The sequence below is a fragment of the Myotis davidii genome, unplaced genomic scaffold, assembly GCF_000327345.1.
Source record: "Myotis davidii unplaced genomic scaffold, ASM32734v1 scaffold46, whole genome shotgun sequence".
Lineage (NCBI taxonomy): Eukaryota > Metazoa > Chordata > Mammalia > Chiroptera > Vespertilionidae > Myotis > Myotis davidii.
This window is the reverse complement of record NW_006383006.1, coordinates 3,684,978-3,696,981: the sequence shown is the minus strand read 5'-3', so window position 1 is coordinate 3,696,981 and position 12,004 is coordinate 3,684,978. Positions and strand designations below refer to the sequence as shown.

Sequence of the window (12,004 nt, the reverse complement as noted above, 5' to 3'; positions counted from 1 at the left end):
GCAAGGATGGGAGGCTATCCGCCAACCAGGGGCGTATCAGCCGAGAAACTTCCATGTGTTGGCGAAGCAATCAGAAATTGGTAATACTTAAAACAATAAAGTAAAAACAAAAAAACAAAAAAAGAAATGTAAGAAATCTCTCCTCACATACGGAAATTTCATTCAGCAGGTACGCAACACGTATTTATTAAGAGCCTTCTACATATACTTAACTCTGAGGGTGGAATAGGGACCCGTTCCCACCTTCACAGAATTTACAGTCTTATGGGCAGACAGGAAGCTCAATAAACAGAAACAATAAAATGTGGGTCGCTGCTGTGAATTTCAAGGTGGGACAGGCAGAGCACTGAGCTGGGACTCAAATGTATGATGATGGAGAAGAAAACTACCCACCCCACCCCTCTTTGCCTTCCATGCCATTGGTGAGTTTGAGGGTGGAAGACATTCTTTTCAGAGGCTCCTTTAGTGCCGGCTGAGAGACATGCCTCTGATTGGAGACCTGCGACCACAGATCCTGGCAGACTGCACCCATCCCAGTGCTGTACACGTGGAAGACGTTCCTGCTCATAGAGTGAGTGCTGATTTGCACCAATGAATGGCTGTCACTCAACCTCATCTAACCTCAAAGTACTATTAAATGCAGGTCATCTCTAACAACATTTATTGAGTGCTTAAGACAATGCTGACACTATTTTACATGTTTTACATAAATTAACTTAATTTTTACAACTGCATAGCAGAATGACTATTATTATTCCCATTTTATAGGTGAGAAAATGAGACATAGGAAACGAAGAAATAAGTCACCTAACATTACACAGGCACAGCCAGTGAGCAGCAGGCCCAGGCATGCACCTCAGCAGTCAGCATCCAGAGGCCGCCCTCCTCTCTCTGCCTCTCCAAGAGAGCAGAGGTCTCCGGGCATTTCCTCAGAGGGCCAGGGGGATAGGCAGATGGTTCCTACAGGTGCGACTCCAGACACAGGGATCCTCCAAACTGCAACCCCAGCGATCAAGAGCCTGGTTGTACTCCGATTGCAGCTGTCGCTCCCCACCTTCCCTCATAGCCTCTGACCTCGGGGAACAGGCTGGGCTGCAGTCTGGGGCAAGCATCCACTGAGCCACCCTTGGAACGTAGCCATCTCCTTACAGTCTGAGCAGCAGTCACTGTGGGTTAAAGACAAGGCGGAGGCCAGGCAGGCACTTCCCTTCCCCAGAGCCACTGCACTCTCATCTAAGAGCCCTGAGACCAACTCTTTCCGTACGACACGCCGGAACCTGACCACCAGCCTGGTTCAGTATCTAACCCTGACTCAGATGACTGATGTGGTGTACCTGGATAATGTCTATTCAGATGCACTTTTTGTAACAGACGTGGTCCCCGTGTTTATTTTGGGGGTGGGGATAGACAAGAGGTGGCTAGGTCAAGTGGGCAAGAAGAGACAACTGAAAGGACTCTGCCGAGTCCTCCACTCAGATAGCTCCACTCAATGCTGACACCAGAACATTCCAGAAGATATACCAAATCCAATTGAAATGTTCTGATATCCTAGAGTTTTAGAAAGTGAGTAAAATTGATGTCCTTAGAAATGCCTATTCTCCTAGAATTGAGCATCTCACTCTTGTTAGCTTTTTTTCAATAAAGTTTTCCAATAATTTGGTAGCCAGTAGTTTGATGGTCTGTATAATGGCCAACTATATGCTGGGGTCCAACCCCAGCAGGTCCAGGAGTCCCCAAAGGTGTGGACGGAGTTAGCGAAGAATGAAGGACACGGAGACAGCGTTCAGTTCATCAGCATAGCCAGGTTCTCCCTTTATTCTCCTGTTACATCTGTATTTATACCATTTGATCCTATAAGCATGCCTCTAGTCACATCATGGTATGTTTTGGGTCCTCCCTTGACATTCTACACTACAGTTTCCACTTAGTTAAGGGGTTTTATTCCCTCCCTAACTTCAGGGGAAAATCCCTACGTGGGGAAACCACCTTTCTCGGAGAGGTGACCTTGGTTAAAACACATAGTGCCAAGAAGATGAGCAAACATATTAAGAACAGTATGCCATATATGCCAGGTCCCTTGAAACAGCAAGGATGGACCGGCTCCCAGCAGTTCTTTGCTAATTTTCAGTGTGCAACTTACTCAAATGTTTCCCTTTCATCCCCTGACAGCACCAGCACTTAACGGCCGCACGTGTACGTCCTCGCCGGGTCTCTCTCTCTCTGCCACGCAGGAGAGCTGCGCGCTAGCCTCACTCCTGCTTTCATACCCGGGATCTTTTTTCATGTCTATTTTTAGTTTTCCTGGTTCAAGCTTCTCCAGGCCACTGAAACACTAGCCTCACTTTCTTTCTCTCCGTCTGGCGTGTATGCTGCTGGTAGGAGCCCCCCAGGTAAAAATCGGGGCATGAATCCTTCACTGCTCCTTCCTCAGGAAAACATATGGCTTCGGGATCACAGCTCAGTTTTTAAGATGAACGCAAGCTGGACGACCTTCTGACGGGCTTGAAACTTTGAATTGGATGTGGACATTTTTCTCTCAGATGACAGAATCACTCCAACTTCCCCTTTGCAGTTGCTTCCTTTCCTTGAAGGTAGCTGTAACTTGTTTTCTTTAAAAATCTCTTCTTTCCACGATTGCCTGCCATGCCCACAGTCATTAGCCCGTCTGTGGCCCCACAGACAGGGGCTGAGCCCAAGTCCCCAGGGCCGGTTCCCCTCCCGGCCCAGGGCAAGACCACTGAGGCCGGGGGCGCTAACCCAAGTGGCATCTATTCAGCCATCATCAGCCGCAATTTTCCTATCATCGGAGTGAAAGAGAAGACATTTGAGCAGCTTCATAAGAAATGTCTAGAGAAGAAGGTTCTTTATGTGGATCCTGAGTTCCCACCGGATGAGACCTCCCTCTTCTATAGCCAGAAGTTTCCCATCCAGTTCGTCTGGAAGAGACCTCCAGTGAGTAGCTTGCTGGTTGCTGGTTGGGTTTTTGCCTCAGAGAAGTCCTCCCTCCGAGCACCTCCCACAGCTCCACCGTGCACATGGGCTGGGGGAAGGGGCCTGACTGCAGCTCCGCCGGGCTCAGTCCTCGGTGAGGCAGGGCTGCTTCTCTCTCTCTCTCTCTCTCTCTCAAAAACATTTTGCTTTTTATAAAAGTCATTGGAACTCAGTTTAATTTATCCTATAAAATAAATATTCCTTTCCCAGAGCATATTCCAACCACCCAAATCTGATGTGCTTGAATATCTTGCACTTTTATAAGATTCCTTCAATTTCTTGGGCGGCAGTCATGATGTTCTTTGGTTTGCCAGCAGCCATGTCTTTCTGAAGCATGGAAGCCACGGAGAGGGGAGAGTGGCAGGCAAAGGCTCCTGTTTCATGCATAAAATGTTAGGGTTAGAAGGAGAAACCCTGGCAATTGTTTTGTCCATATACCTCACCTCACAAATGAGGACATAAAGGCAGGTCAGAGTGGAGTATATCCAGTGAGCACATGACAGCTCCGATTTAAACCCTTTCTCTTCTAGCAGACACTTCCAGCCTCCGGGTGTCATTTACAGTGAGCTACCAGAAGGAAAATCACATTCAATCATAACCTCCAGTATGACTCTTGTTCTTAATTCAAGAAAATTTACTGAGTATCTACTAGACTAGAGCCCAAACTGGGGAGACAGCAGTGAGGAAAGAAGACAGAAATTCCTGCTTCCCTGGAGCCTGGAGTCCCGAGGGGAAGGTGGGCATTGAATAAGGGTGACTGTCAGGAGCTAATGTTCAGGGACCATAAGGCAAGGGGAGCTCCCCTGGTTCAGGGAGAAACCACTTACTCTGAGGCCCAACGCTATTGAGTAGTTTGATCAAGTTAAGCTGAGGCCCAGTGCAATTCATTAGCCATGTTTTTCTTTTTAACCTGAGATGAAATATCCAACAACCCTGTTCTCACCTTGTGTGCTCCACAGGCTCCTTTCCTCTGCTAATGACTCTGTGGTAAGGCCCAGGACTAGCCCCAGGGCCCTCAGTTTAGAAGTGAGGACTTGAAAGAACTTTATTCTTTAACCCAGTTGCTGCCCTGCTGCTAGGGTACTAGACATGTCACACACACACACACACACACACACACACACACACACACACACACGCCGCCATGCCTTCAGGATAAGTCCAAACCTCTTAGGGGAGATACAGGCCCTTCGAAAGCTGGCCCTGTCCACCTGTGCATCTCATCTCCACCCTCTCCCCTTGGACCCTGACATACTCAGCTGCTCTGTTGTCCCAAGTCTTCTCATACCCGGAGGCCTTTGCTCATGCTGGCTGTCCATCTGTCTGGAATGCCCTCATTTTCACCTCACTTGCTCCTCCTTACCTTCTCTCCAAAACTCTGTTCAAGTATCCCTTCCTTCAAGCTTGCTCCCGTCTGTTGCCCATCTTCTGAGAGCAGGGTCATTCCTGTTCATCTCTGAGCCCTCCTACCCAGCAACGGGCCAGGCCTTCAGGTGGTCCTCGGCTTCAGGTGAATGAAACCCCACATCTGAAGGCGCTGACCCCGCGAGTTAAGGCAGCCCTGCCTGCCAAGGCTGGGAGGTCCTAAAAGCGTTTTCCAACCCTGCTGCAGAGAAAAGGCCAAAAAACATACTGTTTTTAGTAGCATCATTGGTGGATTTTAGCCTTAAAAGCTAGACTTACATATTAATAAAAATGTTTTAAGGTTCTGCTATACTCTAAACTCTAGATCAGTCCTAAAGTTATACTGTCAGTATCAGTGTGACATGAGGAGCACTGACACACCTGTCTGTCCCAGGCTGTGCTCCCACCACCGCCAAAAGTCCTGAATTTTCTACTGTTGCTAAAGGTCCAGGCAGCAAAGCCCACTCTTGGTTAAAATGCACCTTTCCCCTGAGGTTAAGATCAGGAAAACACTGCCCATCGGGTCTATTAGCATAAATTAGCATACAGAATTAGAGATGGTCAGAGTTGGAATGAATCTTAGAGATGTGGTCTAGCCCCCTCACAGACGGACGGGTGAAGTGATTAACACATTGTGTACCGCTCACGAGTTTTCTCGTGTTTCGAGCCCCATCTGTTAAGATCCAGAAAGAGCAAATGACTTGTCTATAGTCACACACGTTGATTGAAGTTGAAAAACGGGAATGACTTCAGAACTTTCTGAAGGGAGAGCACTCTTCGGGGACACACGTTTTCATGTGCTCCAGAGGTGTAGGGCCAGCCTTGAGCATTCTGGAAAGGAGACTGTGTCCTATGAGAGGCCCTTCCTGCTTTTACAATCTAATGCACAGAATCATTGGAAACCAATGTGATTTTTTTCACAATAAAGTATTACTTATTCCGATCAGATGAGGAGGAGGAGGAGGGCAGAGCTATTCACAGCCAGCAATAATTCTAGTTAGGATAACATGCTGCACTTCCAATCCTTCCCCCTAAAAGAAGATAGACTCGGGCCACCTGTAATCTCACCTGCTGACCTGAGCTACCTCACTGCCTCTCCTCCTCTGTTAGAGAACATCGTGCAGTGCGTCTGCAGGCCAAACAATCTGATTCCTCCCCCTTTTCTAATGTGATCTGTGTCTAGGAGCAGAAAGCAAAAATACTTCCTACATAATACTTCCCAATCGTTAAGCCACATTTTCTTAAGGACAAACCCCTGGGTGGGGAAGAATGGCTTCTAGAACAGAGCTTCTGGGAGACTGGTGATTCTTGCCCAGTATCACTGGGGACAGATGTGGGGGGATCATGTGTGTCGTTCTGTCTGGTGGGCGGCTTCAGTCACGCAACTGCTGGCCTCTCTCCTCCCCTGGGTGGATTTGTAAAGAGCGCCTGGCCTGCGAAGCCCAGTCTTTTTCTTCCTTTTTCCTCCTGGGAGCAATCTACCTGCTACTCCTCCTGCCAAGTTTTTTGAGGCAGGTCCCATAGGGAGCCCTGCAGGGGGCCTGGGCCACCTGCCACTACTGCTGGTGAAAGGTAATGATAACAACCAATCTCGATTGAGAACTCCTGGTATGACAGTAATTACTTCAAGGGCTTCCTTCTATTACCTCATTTCATCTTCACAACAACCCTGTGAGGTGGGTGCTAGTATTGTCCCCACTTTACAAATGAGGAAGCTGGGTCTCAGACGGGTAAATACTTGCTGCAGATCTCCCAGCTAGTAAGGGTGGAGTTGAGATTTGAACTCAGGCCATCTGGCCCCAGCACTTAATAATAAAATCTATCTAGTTCTAGGACTTAGAAGCCAATATCAGATTTATCAACAATAAATGTGGCATTTTGGACTCCCTCCTGCTCTACACGGATACCTAGTCCTCTGCTGGTTCAAAACTCAGGCATGGAAATGAGGTGGCATTTATTGGGCCCCCACAAGCTACAACAGGCATTGGAGGACACCTCAGGGTTTGGCCCCTGGAAGCAGCAGGCTCTCTGGGCTGGAGGTAGAATAACGCAGTGGCGAAGAGCCCAGTCTCACCCACGTTCAAGACCTGACCCTGCTATTTAACACTTGGGTAATCATCATCACATATTTGTCTCTTTGCCATAAGCTCCCCATCTGAAAAATGGGGTATAATTGTAACAGAAGAACCTACCTCATAAAGTTGTTGTGGAGATTAAATGAGTTAATGCACACCCAAGGCGTAAAGGGTGCCTGGCACTTGAATGAGTGCCCCGTAAACGTTGTGCAGTCTTATCACCGCCTGCATCTGCTGTGCAGTCTCCAAAAGAGGCAACACATCTTTCCAGCTTAATTGTGTCCAGGACCAATCAACAGCCCTGGCTGGTATAGCTCAGCAGTTACAGCATTGGCTCGCACACTGAAAGGTCTCGGGTTCAATTCCCAATCAAGGGCACCTACCTGGATTGCAAGTTACATCCTTGGCCCTGGTCAGGGGTCATGTGGGAAGCAACCGGCCAATGTGTCTCTCTCATATCGATGTTTCTCTCTCTGTCTCCCTCTCCCCCCTCCCTCCCTATCTCCCACTCTCTCTAAAAAAAACAATGGAAAGAATATCTTCAGGTGAGGATTTAAAAAAAAAAAAAGCTAACCACAGCAATATGTTTGAGTACTTCATGCTTGATCTAAATGAATCAATCCAACCAAATATGAGGGTATGTATGTGAACAGGCCCCTCATGGGCACGTGACTGCTTGTTCTTTAAGACAATTCCAGTCATTCACATTAAATACGGAAATGTGTGTTTTATTATGGAAATGCAAGTACCAAACACCTCCATTTCTCCCCCAGCTCTTCTCCTAGGAAACCTGCTCTCCCTCCTCTGCCCTCCAAACTCCTGGGCCTGAAAGCTGGGACGCTGCATTTTCTCTTTGCAACTTTTAGCTCAGCTTTCTGTTTCCATTGGCTGTTGGGGGTCGGGAGAATCTACCAACCCCCCTTATCTTCAGATCCAGTGCTTTACACTTTGTTGGCAGTTACTGGGCCTCCAGGTCATAGGCTGCCTAACCCACCTCTTCCCCTCACATCCTGTTCGCATCCCTCCGTCAGGCCCGCCTTTTGCTCGGTCAGAGCTGGGTCTCGTCTTCACCCACATTTCTCCGGGGTGTGCCTCCTTCTTTGCTGCTGTTCTGATTACAGCCCCATAGGCTGCTGTGCTTTGCCTGGTTGGTCTAACCTGTTCTTGGCCCTGTTCTTCCCCACAACCTGGGCCAACTGGCCCCCTCTGCCAACACCTGGACCGAGGAAACCTCCCAGACAGACAGCAGCCTCTTTGTATTCCAAGCAGGTGACTTTATTCCCTATAGTTCTCATACCTGGAAATCTCTTGCATTAGACTCTTGTTAAGGATAGAGTTTATGTAAGCTTCCCAAGCTGCAATTCCACATGAACCATATTTCACCAAGTCTAGAAGGTTTGGGTACTGGTACTTTCCTGATCTTATCAGGTGTCCAAAGAAAGTCATGACCGTCACCCAGCTGAATGCAACTGAAGGGAGCTTTTAATGTAAGATGCATCACAACTTCAGAGATACTAAAATGTGAGGGGGGTGCTTTAGAATGGAAAAATAAGCCCGGTCAGTGTGGCTCAGTGGTTGAGCATCAACCTATGAACCTGGAGGTCACGGTTCGATTTCTGGTCAGGGCACAGGCCCAGGTTGGGGGCTCAATCCCCAGTGTGGGGTGTACAGGAGGCAGCTGATCCATGATTCTCTCTCATCATTGATGTTTCTATCTCTCTCTCTCCCTCACCCTTCCTTTCTGAAATCAATAAAAATATACTTTAAAAAAAAGAAAAAGAAAACAAATAAGACCCCTTTGTTATTTAATGCAGTTCTGCCATCTCCTTCCTACTCCTCTTCCCAAACCAATTCTTTCGCCCCCACTGTCTATCATGGACTCAACCGTACCTGCTGGGTTTTGTGCTGTCTGACTTGGCCTCCTGCCCCTTTCTGCGTCGTCGCCGTGCAGGCAGGACCAACTTCCCCCTTGTCCCAGGACTCTTACACTAGTGGGGGGAGGGGGGAATCATCACATTCTTCAGACGAGGCCTTGTTACTACTGCAAGATTATCTTTGATTTTTTTGCACCTGTTTAGCCAAATGTGCTTAACAAATGTGAACCCTTAGCCTGGCAGACTCTTCCATTTCTCTCTTCAAGAGGGAAACTCCTAAAGAAAAGTTAGGAAGATACTTGAAATTACAGAAAAAGGAATTTCTCTCTGGGGGTGGACATGATTGTTCTCTATGGAGAAAAAAATTGAATTGCCGTTTACTTATAAAAGGAGGAGAACCAGGAACCAAAGAGGGCTGGGGGGCACAGGGCAGGAGGCCACGCACCCCAGTGTCATCCCTCCCTTGACCTCAAAAGTCTTTACTGCTGATGAACTTGTGAAATGCCTGAGGCAAGTAACTTTGGGGTAAAGGGCGGAAGTTAGTACCTTGAGTTTTACAGGCAGGACTGAGCCAACACACCCGGAAGTCAGAGTGTGGAAAGCACAGGGGTGGAGAGAAAGAAGGAAGCAGAAAGAAGCAAACTGCCAGGAACCCACTGAACCCTGGTGGGGTGAGGAGGCCCTGCCTTCTCAGAGGCCAGGAAGAGGGGGTGCAACCTCTCCAAGGAACTGGGATGCCCCGGCTAACACCTGGGAAGCATTCTGCTGAAGAGAAGCTGACGCTTGCTTTACCATTTTCATCCAACCTTCAACTTTAAGTAATCACCATCGGAACTATTAGAAGTTTATTACATTCTCCCAGAACACAGGAATATAGGTTTAAAACTGCTATTAAAAACTCTTATACATCATAAGATTGAAAATGTTTGGGAACTGCTTCTTTCAGCTATTTCAGATAAGGGGATGCCCCGTCTCCTTCAATAACCATTAGTTAGTATCTTTCACAGTCTGAAAAGTCATCCTTATTTCTAGCCAGAACTCTTGCAGCCACAATTTTAGCACATTATCTCTAGCTCAGAACCAGAAGACAGCGAAATAGAGTCGGCTGATTTCCTCTATAATATATGATAATTCTCCCTACTCGTGAATAACGTCATCCTTCCTTCACTTGCTTGTCAGCTCGAATGCTCATGGACTCCTCTAACTTTACTCCCTAGGTATGATTTTTTCCCAGCGCTGGGGAAGTCCGTGCTATGATCCATATTTAGTCGACCCTCATTATTCGTGGATACTTGTGAACTCACTACTCACTAAAATGTCCTTGCAACCCCACAGTCAGTACCCGTGGTCATTTGTGGGCGTGTGTAGGGCAGTGGAAAATTTGAATCACCCTCAGAGCAGGTTCCCAACTGAAGTCAAACAAAGCGACGCTCTGCCTTCTTATCTCAGTCCTTCTCAGTCTATCTACGGTCACATTTTTCATATGCATGTGCTTCTCGTTGGTGATTTCTCTGTTTAAAATGTCCCCCGAGCCTAGTGCTGAAGTGCTGTCTAGTGTTCCTGAGTTCCAGAAGGATATGATGTGCCGAGGGAGAACATGTGGGTGTTAGATAAGCTTCATGCAGGCATTAATATGGTGCTGTTGGCTGTGCGGTCAATGTTAATGAATCGATAATATATAGTGGATCAGGCATCTTTAAACAAAAACACACATAACATAAGGCTGTGTAATTATCCGTTGATGAAAATGTGTGATCAGAGAGACTCCCAGGAACCTAGTCCTGTGTTTCCTCCAGGAGCTCGCTAAGTCAGTGTTCACAGCAACTTTATAGAACGTAGCTACTATGAGCAAAGAGAATCGCCTGTATTTCCCATGTGCTCTGTGTTCTTAAATATCCCAGCTCAAAACAATACTCCAGAGTGTGAACAGTATGAAACACGGCAACACATTTTAATCCATTCCAGTCATTATTCTTTTTGATGTTTAAATTGACCAGTCTTTGAAGAGTGGGAACAGCCCCGCCCCAGCCCATAAGTGACCTGTATCATTGACATGACCCCATTCATCTTGAATAGCGTCTTTGTTTTCTGGCCACAACGCAGTGGCCCAGGCTCATTTTGTTTAGTTCTTGCCCCAGACCTGGAATGAATCATTTCTTTAAGGAGCCGGATTCCTTTTAGCCTGAAATGGAGTTAAAGAAAAGGGGTGAAAAGTAGAGGATAGCTGACCCCCAACTTCCTAGGACCCAGTGCTTGGCCGTTACATCAGCGCTCTTAAGTTGGAAACCTCCTGCAACCCGTGCTGACGCAAAGGTCTCCTACTCTGATGGCACCTTCCCTGTGCCCATGGGCTCTATAATTAACACTCCACCCCGTGCATCTTCCCAGCTAAGAGCTCGCTTGACCTGTTACTCAATTCTGAAAGGAGAAATCTAGGTTGACACAAAATAAGTTACTCCATGCCAGTGTGAGATGAGAGGAAGGGAACAGAAGTACAGAAACACCCAGGCTGTGCGCAGTGAGCCCTCTGTCCTGAGGGCACAGGACACAGTCACTGTGTAGCTTCTTCTCTCAGGGACATTATTTTTCTTTCCAGTGAATTCAGCTTGGCAGGAGGTCTGCTTGTAATCTGTTTTAGAGAGTCATCTTCTGTCAGACAGTTTAGAGAGAAGTGGGGTCCCTAGGCTCGCCGCAAAGAGGAAGAACTGTGCAGAGTGGCTGAGACGGCTGGATTTAGAACCAAACAAAACCTGGTCGGAGCCCTGGCTCTGCCACTAGCAAGTCATATTACTCTCTAAGTGTCATAATGGGATAATGATGTTTTGTCTTGTGTCTGTTCTGAGCCAGCATCCATTAAGTCCTAGCAGGTGCTCAAGGGAAGGCAGCAATTACCATTAGCATAGGCAGCAAAGGATGCAAGTATAACAAGGATGAAGTGCACAGGCTTTAAAGGTCAGACAAACTTGGTTCAAATCCCACCTCCACCTCTTAACAATGTAACCTCAGGCAAGTTACTGACCCTGCCTGGGCCTCAGTTTCCTCATCTGTGAAAAGAAAATAAAAGTTTCTTCCTCATAGAGTTGTTTAAGAATCGAATGAGATGTTTGTATATGACTTGCTTAGCACAATGAGTCAGTCAATAGTGATGATGGTAATTGAAAGGCAAAATGAGGTGCCCAATAAATTGAGAGCCAGCCCTCCCTCTTTCTACTCAGCAAAGAATCCTGACAGTGCCATCCTGGGGGTGGAGGGAAGCAGGCGTAAGTGTTGGTGAAAGGGACAATTCTATAAATAACTTTTAGGACTGCCTTTCATTACATCCCAAAGACAGCAGCTCCTCCTCAGGTCATGATGGCGACAGAGTGCCAGACATCATGGTGAACATACTGAAATAACAGCAGTACGATGGGACAGGCAGGAACAGAAAAGAGGCAAGAAATGTATGGAAAGATGCATTTCCTTGATTATAAATAAGTCAGAGCGGAGAAACCAAGATGGCGGCATAGGTAAACACCGGAGTTTGCTGCCTTGAACAACCACTTCAAAAATACAACTAAAAGACGAAACGGACATCATCCAGAACCACAGGAAAGCTGGCTGAGTGGAAATTCTACAACTAGGAGGAAAGAGAAAAACACTGAGACTCAGAGGAGGCGCAGT

General features: G+C 47.2%; 1 protein-coding gene and 1 long non-coding RNA gene across 6 annotated transcripts in view; both read left to right on the top strand.

The window, feature by feature from the left end:
• Positions 1-1,662, top strand: part of LOC107181537 — a 5,312-nt gene extending 3,650 nt beyond the window's left edge. The window contains exon 2 of the long non-coding RNA XR_001512191.1: positions 769-1,662. This is a non-coding gene — a long non-coding RNA (uncharacterized LOC107181537). The remainder of the gene's footprint in view (positions 1-768) is intronic.
• A 449-nt stretch (positions 1,663-2,111) lies between these two features.
• Positions 2,112-12,004, top strand: part of CAPN3 (calpain 3) — a 49,328-nt gene continuing 39,435 nt past the window's right edge. For 3 of the 5 annotated variants that reach the window (XM_006778052.2, XM_006778050.2, XM_006778051.2), the window contains exon 1: positions 2,113-2,952. In XM_006778052.2, coding sequence (XP_006778115.1) covers positions 2,644-2,952 — 309 coding nt within the window. In that variant the 5' untranslated portion in view covers positions 2,113-2,643. Of the gene's footprint in view, positions 2,953-12,004 lie in introns of all 5 variants that reach the window. The other 2 variants (XM_006778049.2, XM_006778047.2) reach the window with 1 other exon arrangement.